The sequence below is a fragment of the Palaemon carinicauda genome, chromosome 17 (assembly GCF_036898095.1).
Source record: "Palaemon carinicauda isolate YSFRI2023 chromosome 17, ASM3689809v2, whole genome shotgun sequence".
Taxonomy (NCBI): Eukaryota; Metazoa; Arthropoda; class Malacostraca; order Decapoda; family Palaemonidae; genus Palaemon; species Palaemon carinicauda.
The window spans coordinates 60,844,722-60,862,511 of NC_090741.1; the positions used below are offsets into that span (position 1 = coordinate 60,844,722).

Consider the following 17,790-nt stretch of genomic DNA (forward strand, 5'->3'; position numbering starts at 1 on the left):
AGATAAAATAAATGCAAAGTATATTAGCGTCAATAAATTAACTAGGGTGATGACATACATGTTTAGCAGCAAATCATAAAAACTACATGTTAATGTTACTGTTCTTGAAATAATTTAACTTTCCTTGTTTCCTTTCCTCACTGGGGTATTTTCCTTGTTGGAGCCCCTGGGCTTATAGCATCATGCTTTTCCAACTAGGATTGTAGCTTAGCAATTAATAATAATAATAATAATAATAATAATAATAATAATAATAATAATAATAATAATATGACAGTGATTATCATAATTCATAAAACGAAACAGTTGGTATACGCTGCCCAATTAGGCAAAGCAATTGTTTTCCTCTATTACTTTTTCATAATTTAGGAAACAAGTTAAAATTATTAAAAACTATAGAATAGAAAAATCTAGCCTGGTTTTCTCATTAAATGACCTGGAACTGACTTAGTTAACATAGTCAACCAAACTGAAGTTTGTGGTGCCAGCGTACATTTTATATATATTCAAAATATAAACTCTATTAAAAATTGAGTAATTACTCAAAAGTGTCTATAAAATATGCAATTCTCAAATAGTGACAGTTTTGAGTAATTACTCCATTTTTAATTTAGTAAATATTTTGAATATATATCAAATGTACGCTGGCATCACGAACTTCTGTTTGGTTGACTATGTTGACGACGTCAGTTCCAGGTCGTTTAGTGAGGAAACCAGGCTAGTTTTATTCTTATATTTAGGGGTACCACAAAAGTTAGAGAACTATTAGATAAGATCGAAGAAAGTAGACTGAGGTGGTATGGTCATGTCATGAGAAGAGATGAATAGTATATTGGGAGGAAAGTGATGGAAATGGAGGTACAGGGAACGAGAAGGAAAGGGAAACCAAAGCGAAGGTGGATGGACTGTATCAAGGATGACCTTCGATCAAAGGGATTAACCGGTGAAGTGTAGGACGGAGGTAGATGGAGAACGCTGGCCAGAAACATCGACCCCCACATAGAAGTGGGAAAAGAACAAGAGCACACCTAAACTATAACATAACACCAGGTCCAACTTACAGCATCTGATCACATACCACTCATAATCAAACGCTCAACTAAACCAATAGTCAAAGAACTAAAAATAGGCGAAATATTAAAAAAAGACTAACTGGAAAATCTTCAAAGATACAGTAACTAGGAAAATAGCCACACAAGAACAAGAAATAGATCTGAACAACAATGAAACCACAGAATAACATACGATAAACACACCCCAGATAACGACTACTTAAAACTTATAACACAACAATTACGGTAAATTACCTACAATTAAACACACAACACACATAAGTGGATAAGGGTAACATACACCCTGATAACACATTCAAAATGAAATAATTGAAGAATCCAACAGATTAAACAGAGAAAACTGGAACAACACAATAATCAAACTAGGAGAAATATACAAAGAGCCAGAAAAATTCTGGGATAAACTACAAAGACTTGGGAAAACCCAAAATAGAAATGCCCTACTTAATAAACAGTATTGGTGATAAAATTAGAGTATACTGAAGATCAAATTAAATTACTAACCGAAACATGGGCAAGCCCATTCGAAGTCACAGAGAAAGAAAGTGCAAATTTCGATACACAGAAACAGAAGTCCTCAACTTCCTACAGGGAAATAGGGAACGAACAATCCCTTATCAAAACCCAGATCTGCAACGACTGCACGAGAACAACTACTTAACAGCAGACATTAAAATGCAGGAGATAACGAAAGCATTGAAATCATTTAAACACAAAGCACCAGGTAAAAGTGGCATAAATAAGTTAATGCTATCAAAACTACCAATGATGGCATGGAGAAGACTCCAAGAAATATCAAACCTTACACTCTCAATGGGATATTACCCAAAACCAAACAAAGACGGAATATATAACTCTTAAAATTATAGGTGTGATTCTCGACAGCAAATTTACTTTTGAGAAACACATTAGGTCTGTCCCTTCTTCAATTGCACAAAAAAAAATTGGTTTATTGAGAAAGTCTTACAAGATTTTCGGTGATCAATCTATTCTGAAGAAGCGTTTTAATTCTTTCACTCTACCTTGTTTTGAGTATTGTTCTCCTGTCTGGTGTTCAGCTGCTGATTCTCATCTTAATTTGTTGGACAGAAACTTACGGTCTATTAAATTTCTTATTCCTGATCTAGATGTTAATCTTTGGCACCGTCGTTCAATTAGTTCATTATGCATGTTGCATAAGATTTTTCACAACTCTGACCATCCTTTGCATTCAGATCTCCCTAGACAATTCTATCCTGTTTGTAATACTAGGCAGGCAGTTAATTCTAATAGCCAGGCCTTCTCCATCATGAGGCTCAATACTACACAGTATTCTAGAAGTTTTATTCCAGCTGTTACCAAATCGTGGAATGATCTTCCTAATCGGGTAGTTGAATCAGTAGAACTTCAAAAGCGCTGTTACTGTTTTTAGAATGATATATTGTTAATTTATTCTCATCATTTATTTATTTCCTTGTTTCCTTTCCTCACTGGGCTATTTTTCCCTATTGGAACCCTTGGGCTTATAGCATATTGCTTTTCCAACTAGGGTTGTAGCTTGGCTAATAATAATAATAATAATAATAATAATAATAATAATAATAATAATAATAATAACGATAAAAATAATAATTCTCATACTTCCCCAAAACAGGAAAAGACCCCAAAGTGCCAGCAAACAGAAGGCCAATCACTCTGCTGGAGGTGCAGGGAAAAATGTTTGAAAAAAATCATAGACACAAGGATAAGGAGATTCCTAGAAAATAACAACCAAATCTACTAACACAAACGCGGTTTCAGAACAGGGAGAAGCACTGAAACTGCCCTCATGGCAATTCACGAAAGTATAGCTATGAACCAGCTAAATAAAATCACCAATGCAATGTCATCTGCTGAGATATCCCAAAGGCATTTGACAAAGTATGGCATGACGGCCTCAAATATAAAATACTCCAATTAGAACTTCCAATAATAATGAAAAAAAAAATCTTCTCAAGCTACATAAAAGACAACTGTCAGAATACGTAGCAGAGAAGGGAAACTGTGAGAAACAATACACATAAAAAGTGGGGTACCACAGGGGGGCATACTATCCTCAACACTTTTAATAATTTACACAGCATATATGCTAACCACCCCCGAATATGCCATAAATTACGCCTATGCAGATGACATAGCACAAGTAATAATGCATCCTAGAAATTAAAAAAAAAAAATCTGAAAATAAAAACAGAAAGAGATCAAAGGAATAAATTATTACGAAAACAAGTGGAAAAAAATAGCAACAAATTCCAACTCTTATCAGTATCAGTAAATAAACCAGCACCAATAACAGTAAACAACATAAATATTCCATTTAACAACCAAGTTAAAATCCTTGGCTTCTCTATCAAAAGAACAGACATAAACTGTCATATCAAACAAAAACTCCAACTGGCAAAACATAGAAAAGGAGCATTAAAATGTTTCAAACTATTGGATAAAAACAAAAAAATAAACCTCTACAAAAGCCTGATAAGACCTCAATTCGAATATCCAATAGCACAAGTCTGCACAATGGCTCAAACAAAAATGAAAACTATACAAGAATTCCAAAATGGAAACATGCGGCACACACATGGGCTAAACCATGATAACAATAACAATAACACAAATGAAAACAATGAAACACTCCACAACAAACACAATCTCGAACCAATAAACGTCAGATACCACATTAAAGCCACACAAAACTGTAAAAGATTCACAAACATTAACCCGGAACTTGCAACAAGTGAGGAAATAACACACAAAATGAGCATTCCCTGTGAAAATCAGGAGTATTAAAATAAACCAATAAAACCAAATTAGACAGACGAAAGAGAAAGAAAAATCCAAGCCCCAGAAAAGGAATAAACATAAATACACAAGTCCCAAGGAGGCTGGCAAGAAAACTCACCTCCTGGAAGTCCACAAGGCATGATGTCACAGCAAAAAAAAAAAAAAAAAAAAAAAAAAAAAAAAAAAAAAAAAAAACATGGAGCTATTGGGTCTGCCCTAATCTTTTCACCTCCCACTATACTTCATTTTAACAATATCCCCTCCAATCCTTAAAATCCTAACTCCCCCTCCCCTCCCCCACTTATCCTACCCCCATATACCGTAACCGTAGATGTACTGTAAGGAGCCATCCTGTGGTCGGGAACAGACAAGCATACCACAAACTAAGATATGTCATGCACAAAATTATCATTTACACAACGTATATACAAATGTAAGATATCCTTACCATTGCAGTAATCGAGAATGGGTCGTGCAATCCTAGTTGCAATTCAGAACTGAAATAAAACGTAAAGAACACAAAATAAATGTTTCTCTGAGTTTGTTTACTTTACGAACTTGCCGACTTTAGGGCAATGCTTGCAAGAAAGCAATATGCTTGACTAGAACTGTTTGTTTAGCTTATCCAATTATATAAGTACGTAGCTTTTAAATAAATTTGTTATATTCGGGATTGACTTTTCGATTTTATTATAAATTTCCTGTCATATAAATTTGTCAATTTTAGGATAAATATAGTTTGATAATTAATTTGTGGTTTGCTTATCTGCTTCCACCTCGCACGAAATGGATAGATCTGTGGGACTTTTTCCTTTATTACAAGTATGTAGTGCATTCATAAATGACGTCTACTAAGTAACATTATTAATCTTGAGTTATCAAAAGAAAAATATCAACATGAATAATGTTTCTAATAAAAAAATATGCTTTTTTTTTATTCACGAGAGAATCATCACGACCAGTAGTGCTATGCAGAGATAAATAGTTCTGGTTCACCGTCATTATTATTATTATTATTATTATTATTATTATTATTATTATTATTATTATTATTATTATTATTATTATTATTATTATTATTATTCAAGCTACAACCCTAGTTGGAAAATCAGGAAGCTATAAGCCCCAAGGGCTCCCACAGAGAAAAATAACCCATTTAGGAAAGGAAATGAGGAAATAAAGAAAACATGAATTAGAAGTAATCAGTAAAAAGTATAAGGTATCTTAAGATCAGAAACAACGTTAAAATAGGTATGCCATACATAAACTATGAAGACAGACACATGTTCGGAAGATTAATAATATAAAGACTTCTTATTTGTACACTCTAATCACAGCTTTATGGTTTCGATGATTTCAAGCCTTAAACTTTAATTCCTCCTCCAAGGCTTTGCAGGATCTGGATAGAGTATAGGATTCGTTAGGAAATAAAATAAAGAGGAGATAGGATAAGAAAAGAAGGTTTAGAGAGCAGTAAAAATACCTTACTTGAACATTCTTTTGGCGAAGACGATACCAAAGTACACTGTTCCATGAAAATAATTTAGATAAGAATTAAGATCAAAACAGAGGTAAGAATAAGAATAAGTGCATGAATAAATAAAATACATAAATAAATCAAATCAAAACAAACACATAGAACATTAAACAAAGAAATTGAGGAGCCGTTACAGAGATCTCTTTGAAACGAAAATAGAATGAAATCGACAGAACAGCTGATAGTGACAATGTCAAATGTTCGAAATGAATGGTGCCGTGTATTATGGAAAAAACAGCCGTCTTATCCTGATAATTATATAGGAGACTCATCATTAAGAGTTAGCAAAAAACGTAAGTTTGTGTATAAGACATTTTAACAGAAACATGCGGTATATATATACTTTTTTCGTATTACAGTACTGTAATGTTTTTCAAACAATAGTTTTTGTCTTAATTTACCCATATATCTAAAGATTCTTGTCAAACTCATTTAGAGGTCGGTTTTTATAATATATAAATTGTAGCTGAGTATCTTAGGCCTTAGCGGTTAACTAAGACCGGGAGCATAACTCAAGAACACCTTAATCAATGTTCTCAACCTAACCCAACCAAGGAGCTATATCTTTATCTACTTAGGGAGCATTTGTATATCAGCGGCCAGTTCCTCACGCGTTGATTAAAAATGACATCAACTAACCTAAACTTTCCCCCCTAACCCAACCTACAAGCCGTGACCTTACCTATTTACCTAAAGGGGGCCGCCTAACGCCCCCCTGCGGCCCCCCCGTTACACTGCACTATTCTAAGTTAGACATAATACATACGGGTGGCCGCTATTATAAATACACCCCTCTGCTTAGCTTCCGGGGGTCGTCCCCTTGTGATCCCCCTTAGACTGCTGTATTCTCAGTTTACAATAAGATTAAATCTCGGTAATATTTCGTTAGAGTCCCACCCGGCCCTTACCGCTTTCCAGTATACAGGAGCTTGATGTGCAAAGTGAGCGCACAGCGGAGCATAACCCATTAGATTTTGGTAATATTTCAAAAGAGTAAAATGGTTTTTGCTCCTCTGTGCGCTCGTCCAACCTAACCTAACCTAACTAGACCTAATACTATAGTAAGCATATAGGATTCAGCTATGTTCTTAAAACTTTCCTTACAAGTAGATAACCTTAGTGAGTTTACATTAATTTTATATTATCTATATATGGCTTTTGATTAATGAATATAAGTATCATTACTAAGAGCTTACATTTTAACATTTGACTCACCCTTTCTTTTTTTTAGGGAAGGAAGTTTTAATTACTGAAGCCTTATATGGAGCCACGGCTGTCACGCAAGAAATATGCAGGTACTGTATATTATAATCTTCAAGTACTGTTAGGTGATTCATAATAGGGGTAGTGTTTTCTCAATTTGTGTGATTCTTGGTATCTTCAGCTCACCTACTTTGCTTATCTTATTCCTGTCTTGGGGTAGAGTTTGCTTGTTTGAGGGTACACTCAGGCACACTTATCTTGTTTTTTATAGTTCATGTATGAAAGATTTATTTTAATGTTGTTACTGATCTTAAGATATTTTTTTTTAATTGTTCATTACTTCTATTATAGTTTGTTTATTTCCTTTCCTTACTGGGCTATTTTTCCATGTTAGAGCCATTGGGCTTGTAGTATCCTGTTTTTCCAACTAGGGTTGTAGCTTAGGTAGTAATAATGATAATAATATAGCCAAGATGTGTTTGCAAGAGCATCCTTTTTATTTTGTCATTATGACTATTAGTAATGTATTTATGATTTTATGCTGAGAAATTTCTACCATAATACTGATAAGTAATCATGTGCAATATTTTTTGTATTCATGCAATTCACAATTATGATTTAGTTTGTGCCATTGTCTTTACAAAGCCAGTTACAATTCACAAAATATGAATATGCAATCAAAATACTATTAAAAAAAGAAAATTTAATTCAATTTCAGCTGTCTTAGCTTAGTCGCTATCTTCTTTGGACTGTCGCAAGGTGAAATCCGAGCTTCAAGTTTATTGGTTGTGACTTGTCTTATGGGCGTCACAGGGTATATCATCAGTAACTCACATCAAGTGATATCAGGTAACAGTACATAAACCATACTAATTTCTTTAATTCCATTCTTGTTACATGATGCTTTATCTGTAGGTCCTATGAAGGATACAAAACAATGGAAAAGATAGACTTGCTGCGCAGAAACTTTGACATATTTTGAACACGTAAACTTTGCAAGATTGTAAAGAGTAAGCCACATTATGAAAGCATTCCTTCTTTGTTTATAAAGAGAATAGCTCAGTGTTGTTTATATTGTAGCAATGGTATATAAAGATTTCTTTTATTATAGTACTTAAAGGGGTAATTATATCCCTATTAGGCTAGACACTTTACTTTGCTCAACAGCTTTACTTAGTTTTGATCTTACCTTAATGCCATTAAAATTTACAAGGGAAACTTTTCCTTCCTGTTCTTGTCAAGCATATATGGTAATAACTTGCTTCTTTTGGATGTTTACTGTAATTTAAAAATAAAAACATTATTTTTCAACATCAAACTTACCCGATGATCATATAGCTTCATCCCTGCTGCCCGACAGAAAAAACCTACGGGAGGAATACGCCAGCGATCGCTATACAGGTGGGGGTGTACATCAGCGCCATCTATCAAGTAGGTACTCAAGTACTCGATGTCAACAACGAACCAATTTTCCCTCTGTCGTGCCACAGGCAAGACCTACTAAATACGCCGTCCCTAACTGGATTTGTTTTCACAACGATTTGGTGAAGTACACTATTCCAGTTTTGAGCTTTCGCTATGCAGGGGTTTTATCTTCATTTCAAAACTTGAACTCGTTTTGGATAGATTTAATTATGGTGACGAAGAGAGTATGGACTCTCTTTCACTTTTAAATGGCCGACCCTTCCCTTAGACGGAAGTGTTGGTGACGAAGAGAGTATGGACTCTCTTTCACTTTTAAATGGCCGACCCTTCCCTTAGACGGAAGTGTGTTTAGGTTTTTGGTAATTTATTTTATATCTCTCCGCCTTTATAGGCCTCTTCGATTAACTTTCCAATTATTTTAAACTTATAAAAATTAATTTTTATGTTTGTTTATATGCGACCTTTCCTAATAGTAGGCGGTCCTTACTTGGAACCGAAGTTAATTAACATTGAGCCCGTCATATCGTATTTTCCTTTTAAGAATTTATACTCTTTGATAGTCTCGTACTGTTTTCAAAGATGAACTAATGTTTAGTTTAGTCTCCGCAGTTGTTGACGTTCAGAACGTTCAACATGCGCTCTATCGTTACGATAGAGAGAGAGTATTTCACGGTTTCAGGTTGCAGTAAGAGTAAACCGATTCTAGCGTTTCGTTCATTCTTTCTTAGCTTAAATGGTTTTAATTCTAATAAAGGAACTTTTTATTTGGGAAACCTTTCAGTTTTTTCCTTTAGCAAATAATATGTTTTAACGATATATAATTGGGCTCTTCTCTCAGGTTCTAAGTCAAGAGAGAAGAGAGAGAGAGATAGAGACGGAGGGAGAGAGAGGAGAATAAACGTTTCGTTCAAGCGGGTAACGTTGTTCTCGTTTTTTACTCTTCTCCCTAGTCGCTGTAGGGGAAGAAGGTAAAACGTTTCTAGAGTTTTATTCTTGTTCCCAGGCTTTATGCGATGAGAGATTTTAAACGTAGTTTATTTGATCTAGTGTTTAGTCTCTTTTCCAGCCACTGAATTCTTTATCTTTCATTATGTTTTTCTGTTGCATTGTAAAACTGTTTTCGCAATTACTACCTTTTAATGAAGGATAGGATTGCGTGTTTCAGGTACAAATCACTTAGTTTCGATTTCAGTGAAATAAGTGCAAACAGAAAATCAAAAGTGATAAAGTGATATGCGCAAAGTGTTACAGTGTTGCGTTCGAGGGTTCGTCTGTTCGTGCCAGTTGTTCACCTAGTCCGATACCTCTTACAAGCTCCCAAGCCCAGGGGAGAAGTAATGTCGAAGGACTTATGGGTTCCACAGGCCTTGATCGACGAACAGACGTTTCCCTCGGTGGTTTCGGGTGTATCTACACACGTTGCCGACGTGATCGCCCCACCCACATAAAGACGAGAGAGCCCATTTATTCCTCGTCTGCGGAAGAGGTTTCTCGCAGAAACCATGGACCAAATCTTGCAGCTTTAAGTGCAAGTCGGTCCCTTCCGCGCAAGTCCAACGGCCTAGGTGTAGCCACTGGGTCAGTTCGGACTCGCTGCAGTCATCCGACGACTGCACACCTCCCAAGAGAGGCAAGGTGGTACCGCAACAGGCAGTAACTCCGTCTGTTGCCGCACCAGCTGTTTTAGACCCTCAGTCACAACGGACAGTAGCTCCGTTTGTTGCCGTCTTTGGTAGACCCTAGTGGTCCATGCTGCAGACTATGCAGTCTCAGCTTGCTTCCTTCATGCAGGAGTATCGTGCTGAGAAGGTTGACACTGCACCTGTTAACCTACAACCTGCCACGGTTGTGCGCTCAGCAGATACTGCGGCTGCCAGCTCCCACACTCCACCTGTGAGAGCTCCACCACCGATGCGCAGTCGACCCTGCCAGACGCATGTTCATGCTGCACCCTCCGTTGACATGCGTGAGCTACCGCATCAGCAGTGGGAAGGTGCTGTCAAGCTGCCGTGTTTTGACGGAATGCGGCATGCTCCGCAACCCACGGCAGTCCCTCCCACGCACCAGCACTCCGCTTTTGTTGTTGCCAGCTCCCACACTCCGACTGCGGAGAAGGTTGACGATACACCCGTTGGCCTACAGCCTACCACGGTTGTGCGCCCGGCATGGCTGCCTGCTCCCACACTCTTGTTGTGAGAGCTCCTCCACCCATGCGCAGTCGACCCTGCCAGACGTATGCTGACTCCCACAGACACACGGAGCACTCCGTTGCCGTGCGTGAGCTACCACAAGCTGCCGTGTTTTGACACGGTGTGTCAGCCTCCGCAACACACTGTGGTTACCGCCACTCGCCCACAGCAAACTAGTCAGTCAGGAGTTGAGGCTTCCCCACACAGCTTTGGTTGTTGCCAACTCACAGACTGTCAAACAGTTACATGACGTTGCCTTCTGGTCTGCTACTAATACACCAGTGCTGTATGTCCTCACGCACCTGTTGTGGTTGACAGTTCAGTTTTTGACAGTTCACAGACTGTCAAGCAGTTTCATAACGTTGCCTTCTGGTCTGCTGCTTATGCACCAGTGAAACCCTCACTGAGATACCTAACTTTTCTCGGACATGGTTCCTGTAGATGAGAAAGTGCTGTTCTCCCTCCTTCTGATATTCCCTTGAGGACTCTGTCATTTGGAGAGGAGCCTTAAGCTGCTTAGCCTCCTATGGACTTTAATTAAAGCATAACATGCTTCCAGGGAGGGTAAATGGTTCCGCTTCAATCGCTAACCCTGTCTGTTGCCACACCTGCTCCCATAGACCTTGGACTTTGTTGCAAGACATGCAGTCCAAGCTTAGTCCTTGATAGAGGATTTTTTACGGAGAAGAACCTTCTTGCCAACAACCTTCCTACCGGTTGGTTGTACGCCCTGTTGACGCTGAGATATCCTACTCACGTCCGCCAGTTGAGATGGTTCCTCCTCCGGTGTGACCCAGTGTGGGTTGCCAGTCGCACGTTGACGTTAAGCGACTCTCGGAGGTGGTTGTGGACGTTCAGTGTGTCACTAGGAAGACGTTCAACAACCAGCAGAGGTGACTTGTTGTGACGCTGTGCGGCAACCTCAGCAACCCGATAAGGGGTTGTCTGCACAACCCAGACAGTCTAGACAGTTTCGGGTTGTCGCTGTACTTCCTCGCTTCCCCATGGTTGACAGTTCACAGACTGTGCAGCAGTACCATGATCTTGTGTCCGGCTCCGTCACGCATCCACCAGTGCAACCGGATTCAGCGAGTCAGACGTTGCCCACTCCGTTGCCGTTTCCTCATCAGTTTCGGATGAGGAACCCTCTGATGAGGACATGGCTGAACAAGACGATCAACCCCCAGCATTGCTATCCATCCAGAAGATGCTGAAGAAGGAACACGGCCCTGTCAGGCTGTGGATGAGTCTGGTTAAGACACTGTCATCCGTGGTTCAATTGGTGTCACTTGGAAGACTACACCTCCGTCCTCTTCGGTTTCATCTAGCTCTTCACTGGAAAAGGACAAGACGCTAGAAGCGGTCTCGATCCCGGTTTCCGGAAGATAAGTCTGGTCTGACAGGATGAAAGGACTTTATCAACCTTTGATAGGGTCTTCCCCTGACTGTTCAGACTCCCAACCACGTTCTCTTCTCAGACGCATCGGACGTAGGCTGGGGTGCGACCTTAGGCGGTAGGGAATGCTCGGGATTATGGAACTCGAGTCAAAGGACAATGCATTTCAACTGCAAGAATCTTCTGGCAGTACGTCTGACCTGGAAAAGCTTCAGGTCTCTCCTTCAAGGCAAAATAGTGGAGGTGAACACGGTCAACTCCCTGCTTTGATGTACATCTCCTAGCAAGGAGGGACCTACTCTCTGACATGGTACGAGTTCGCAAGTGACCTCCTCTCCTGTTCAACAGGTCTAGACTTTTCACTAGTAACAAGTTTCTTCCAAGGCAACTTGAATGTCTTAGCAGATTTTCTCAGTAGGAAGGGACAATAATTCCAACATATTGGACCCTCCACAAGGATGTATGCAAGAGACTTTGGGTCACCTGGGGCCAGCCAACCATAGATCTCTTCGCAACCTCGATGTCCAAGAGGCTCTCAATACTTTGCTCACCTATCCCGGACCCAGCAGTAGTTCTTTTAGATGCCTTTCTACTTGATTGGTCTCATCTAGATCTATATGCATTCCCTCCGTTCTAGATTGTCAACAAGGTACTGCAGAAGTTCGCCTCTCACGAAGGGACAAGTGGACGCTAATTGCTTCCCTCTGGCCCGCGAGAGAATAACTTACCGAGGTACTTCGATGGCTAGTAGACGTTCCCAGAACTCTTCCCCTAAGGGTGGACCTGCTACGTCTGCCACGCGTAAAGAAGGTACTCCAAGGCCTCCACGCTCTTCGTCTCACTGCCTTCAGAGTATCGAAGACTCTCGAGAACTAGAGGTTTTTCGAAGGAGGCAACCAGAGCGATTGCTAGAGCAAGGAGAACATCCACCCTTAGAGTCTACCAATCGAAGTGGGAAATCTTTCGAAACTGGTGCAAGTCAGTATCCGTATCCTCGACCAGTACCTCTGTAACTCAAATAGCTGACTTCCTCTTATATCTGAGGAAAGAGCGATCTCTTTCAGCTCCCACTATCAAGGGTTACAGAAGCATGTTGGCATCAGTCTTCCGTCACAGAGGCTTAGATCTTTCCAACAATAAAGATCTACAGGACCTCCTTAAGTCTTTTGAGACCACGAAGGAGCGTCGTTTGGTTACACCTGGTTGGAATTTAGACGTGGTTCTAAGATTCCTTATGTTAGACAGGTTCGAACCACTTCAATCAGCCTCCCTGAAAGATCTCACCTTTAAGACTCTTTTCCTGATATGCTTAACCACAGCTAAAAGAGTCAGTGAGATTCATGCCTTCAGCAAGAACATCGGATTCTCATCCGAAACGGCTACATGTTCTACATCTTGGTTTTCTAGCCAAACACGAGCTGCCTTCTCAGCCTTGACCAATATCGTTCGATATTCCAAACTTATCGTATGGTTGGAAATGAACTAGAAAGAGTATTATGTCCTGTAAGAGCTCTTAAGTTCTATTTTAAAACCTTTACGAGGCCCGTCTGAAGCTTTATGGTGTTCAGTTAAGAATTCATCTTTGCCTATGTCAGAGAATTCTTTATCCTATTTTTATCAGACTATTAATACGAGAAGCTCATTCCCTTCTGAATGAGGAAGACCAAGCTTGGCTGAAGGTAAGGACACACGAAGTTAGAGCTGTCACAACTTCCGTGGCCTTTAAACAAAATAGATCTCTGCAAAATATATTCGACGCAACCTATTGGAAAAGCAAATCAGTGTTCGCGTCTTTTATCTTAAGAATGTCCAGTCTCTTTACGAGAACTGCTACACTCTGGGACCATTCGTAGCAACGAGTGCAGTAGTGGTGGGGGCTCCACCACTACAATTCCCTAATTCCAGAACCTTTTTAATCTTTCTCTTGAAATATTTTTGGGTTGTCCGGAAGGCTAAGAAGCCTTTCGCATCCTACTTGATTTGGCGGGTGGTCAAAATCATTTCTTGAGAAGCGCCTAGATTAAAGGTTTTGATGAGGACCTTTAGTATGGGTTGCAACCCTTCATACTTCAGCTCCTAGGAGTTGCTCAGCATCCTATGAGGATCGCGAGGCTCAGTAAGGAAGACGTACTTAAAAAGGCAGAGTAATTGTTCAAGTCGTCTTCCTTACCAGGTACTTATTTATTTTATGCTTGTTATTTTGAATAACTGCTAAAATGAAATACGGAATACTTAGCTCATAATGTCAACTTGTTATGCTGGTCTCTACCCACCCCCCTGGGTGTGAATCAGCTATATGATCATCGGGTAAGTTTGATGTTGAAAAATGTTATTTTCCTTAGTAAAATAAATTTTTGAATATACTTACCCGATGATCATGAATTTAAGGACCCTCCCTTCCTCCCCATAGAGACCCAGTGGACCGAGGAGAAAATTGGTTCTTGTTGACAAGAAGTACCTGAGTACCTACTCGACAGATGGCGCTGTTGTTGTACACCCCCACCTGTATAGCGATCGCTGGCGTATCCCGACCTTAGGTTTTTCTGTCGGGCAACAGAGTTGACAGCTACATGATCATCGGGTAAGTATATTCAAAAATTTATTTTACTAAGGAAAATAACATATTGTAGCAATGGTATATAAAGATTTCTTTTATTATAGTACTTAAAGGGGTAATTATATCCCTATTAGGCTAGACACTTTACTTTGCTCAACAGCTTTACTTAGTTTTGATCTTACCTTAATGCCATTAAAATTTACAAGGGAAACTTTTCCTTCCTGTTCTTGTCAAGCATATATGGTAATAACTTGCTTCTTTTGGATGTGTACTGTAATTTAAAAATAAAAACATTATATTTCATAGATGCAGATTCATTATCTTACACAGTGAGGTGTTTTGGAGACATAATTAATTGGTTTAATGTTATCTTTTTACATGTGTAGCAGATTATGAGATTTACAAAAGGAGACACGAATGAGACACGAATGCTTGCCTTACCTGTCTTATAATTGTCCCCGAATTTACTAGAAATATAAATCCAGTTAAAAAATAGTAAAACAGATCTTAATGTTTACTTCCAGCCAAAAGTGATGCTAAATTGGTGTGCTTTTACTTTGTGTTGATATCTTGCGCAACGCCTATGGTTAAAAGTTTGACTGGGAGTGTTGCTACTGACACAATAAATGCTTGCACCACTGCACTGTTGCTGCTGAGAATTGTCCATCAAGACTATGGAGTTTCAGTTGCTATGTAAGTTATTGAGGTTTAAAACATCTAGAATTGTAGGGGACATATTTTACAGAAGCTATTTCTAGATTACCAGTGTATGCTATATCTAGTGTGTTTGCTTGTCAATACCTCACATTAAAATGCAGTCATAGACAGTAATGCTGCTCTGTATTTTAAAGATAATTTTAGAATCCTTATTGTTTTTTCTGTTTTCCAGTGTGAATCCAACAGTGTCCCATAACTTGGGAGTGTTTGCATCAGTATGTTTGGCTTCCAGACTTGGGAAAGACCAGGATGTCTTCGCCCTAATCACCGTGGCAGTTATGCTTTTTGCGCTCTTCCCAGTATTTCGGAGATATTGCAGGGTGGGTAATGCAATGTATTACTGTTGAGCAACTATAGTATTCTCTACTAACTTTCTAGCCTTCAACTATAGCATTCTCTAAAAACTTTCTAGCCTTCTGCAATATAGTACCTCTTTTCCTGCTTCCTTTTCTTCAATCTTGCTGCCCAACTTCTAGACATTTATTTAATACTGTATTGCAACGGTGGAATATTACTGTAGGGTTTTCCCCTAATTGAACATTGGCTCTGAATGGCCTCCCTGTTCCCTGTGCTGGAACGTAAGGCCTAAATCCATGATCCAGTCTAAATAATTCTCGGGCAAATTCTTGTGTTTGATAAGCAACTTGGGCTTCCGGTACTATCATTAAAGGACTTCAGATTTAAAGTTTAAAGTAATGTACAGTATAAGGTTAAATTGTTTTTTGGAAATCTGTGGTTTATATTTGTGTTGTAGTTTAGAATTTTTCCTGGAATTATTAATTTCTTTGAAATATACCTAGGGAGCAGGAGCAAGAGTGCAGTGATCAATAATACTGTACAGTTTTAAAGAGGTTATATAACTACAGTACTAATGAAGGAAGAGATTACTAATAGTTGATACAGTATAAGAAAGGGATTCTTTTAACTGATGCTGAATGTTTTTGATTTTCTTTCAAGTTCTGAGACTTGGTTGTCAAATTTCAGTCCTTTTTTTCTTGAGCAATACCAGTACAGTACAGTATGTGATTTCATTATCAATACTTTGCTGTAATGTGTTCAAGTAGAAAACTGTTGATAGTATTTTTAAGATATTCTTATATTGTTTAGATTATAATTATAAGCATGAAATTCTGTAATACTGTACTTGACTTTGTGAGTACTACAAAAATACTAATGAAATTTAAGCTAATGTAAATTCAGATTTGTAAAATAACTAAATGTGCAAGTTTTGTGAGATGTCATCATATATTCCAGGTGATACTCGGAAAGCCAATAGACCTTCTGTTAACCACTTCAGTGATAACAATTACAGCTGTTGGACTGTATTGTTATGCGTCCCATCTATTGTACTTATTTGTTGGAGCACTAGTTACCTGCAATGTCATCATTCCCTCATTATATGTTTACCTTCAGCATCATAAACAGTAAGTTTGAGTTGCTATAATTTTGCAGATGTGTAGGTCTTCCTGATTTATGGTAGTACAGTACAGTAGTGTAGAAATAAAAATCTTTAAGTTTTTCTTTAGGTAAGTATTAATTTTGTTGAAATACTATACTGTGTTCCAATGCAAAATGGTATTTTGATAATATTTATTTATATATACTCACCTGATGTTCATATTGGTTCTTCTCCAGAAGCTCAGTTTATTGACATTCACCTCCAAAATTTATAAAAATTTCCCATTTTCTTTCCTTCATAAGACATGCCACTAGTAAAGTAATGAAACACACAAGTGGTTAATGGCCAGAAATACCTCCATCTCAGTTTCTGTTCCTGTGTAACATTCAATAATGGTTCTGATCATGAGGACCCCTCCAGGTTCGAGATTTTCTCATAGAGCGTCAAATTCTTTGTTTACTTTTGACTCTTTTGCTGCATAACCTGTGCACTCCTATGCTTTAAGCCACTCTTTTAGGCACCTGGAACTTGCAAGGACCGAGATGGTAGCCTGGAACCTTACATTCATCCTGTCGATAAGATAAATGTCTCTATACAACTGCTTATCTCTTAAGTGCCTAGATGATAGGCTGGATTTTTTACCCCTTTCAATGAAATAAGCACACTTTACAACTCTTATAATTTTTTGGTTGGCGTGGTAAGTACTGTGATTCCCTTAGACTGAATATATTCTTTTTGAAAAATTCAATTAAAGATTGGGTAAATCTGTTCAATTGCATCATGTCTGATTGGCCACTAGCTCATCTCATGGTTTTGTATTGGGGGAGTTGCTTAAATGAGTCTCTTTATCTCATACACTGCAGTTCCTGTACATAGCAAGTAGACACTCGAAAATCAGTTTAGTGTACGGTCTTTAAAATATTCCATAAACAAGTTAGTGATCAAAATTAGTCTAAGATAAACTATTGAATAAAATTCTTTAAGGTATGTAGTGCATTTTGGGTAACATATATAAATTTGTTATCCCAAATTCAGAGTAAAGCTTGTAATTAAAGTTACCATTTGGTGTTAAAGCCTTCTGTCATACAAGATCATAGCCAATCTAGTTCTGGGTTAAGATCTGTTTCTAGCCCCTGAGTCCATCAGCAAGGAAATTACAAATTATTTTAACAATTACCTTAATAAATTCTTATAAAATTTTGTATTATAAATTATTAAGGGATATATGGGATTAGTACAAATAACGGTAATCTGTTTATGTTAAAGTGGCCATTTACCTATATTAGGTTATGTCCAGATAATTAGGTTTGAATATTTATTATCACTTTTAATATGAATTTAGAACTAGTGGTAGGGCAGAAAAATGAAAACCTATTGGCTTCTAAGCTTCCACTGCATATGTTAAATTCATAATATGACAAAACCTAAACTCCAGTGCACCAGTTCTTTTGTATGTTTACTCGTTCATAAGCATTCACAAATTGCATTTGTGTTC

At 38.2% G+C, this 17,790-nt stretch overlaps 3 protein-coding genes and 1 pseudogene across 3 annotated transcripts in view; 1 reads left to right on the forward strand and 3 right to left on the reverse strand.

The window, feature by feature from the left end:
• The window catches only part of LOC137656807 (guided entry of tail-anchored proteins factor 1-like), an 87,086-nt gene extending 82,656 nt beyond the window's left edge, over positions 1-4,430 (reverse strand). The window contains exon 1 of the mRNA XM_068391118.1: positions 4,321-4,430. The gene's annotated coding sequence lies outside the window, so the exon portion shown is untranslated. The remainder of the gene's footprint in view (positions 1-4,320) is intronic.
• LOC137656812 (mitochondrial thiamine pyrophosphate carrier-like) overlaps positions 1-17,790 on the reverse strand; it is a 615,169-nt gene that overhangs the window by 207,431 nt on the left and 389,948 nt on the right.
• Positions 1-17,790, reverse strand: part of LOC137656101 (uncharacterized) — a 505,345-nt pseudogene that overhangs the window by 160,944 nt on the left and 326,611 nt on the right.
• Positions 5,575-17,790, forward strand: part of LOC137656808 (phosphatidylinositol N-acetylglucosaminyltransferase subunit C-like) — a 41,089-nt gene continuing 28,873 nt past the window's right edge. Inside the window, exons 1-6 of the mRNA XM_068391119.1 lie at positions 5,575-5,702; positions 6,641-6,704; positions 7,331-7,461; positions 14,704-14,872; positions 15,069-15,216; positions 16,151-16,320. Coding sequence (XP_068247220.1) covers positions 5,600-5,702; positions 6,641-6,704; positions 7,331-7,461; positions 14,704-14,872; positions 15,069-15,216; positions 16,151-16,320 — 785 coding nt within the window. The 5' untranslated portion in view covers positions 5,575-5,599. The remainder of the gene's footprint in view (positions 5,703-6,640; positions 6,705-7,330; positions 7,462-14,703; positions 14,873-15,068; positions 15,217-16,150; positions 16,321-17,790) is intronic.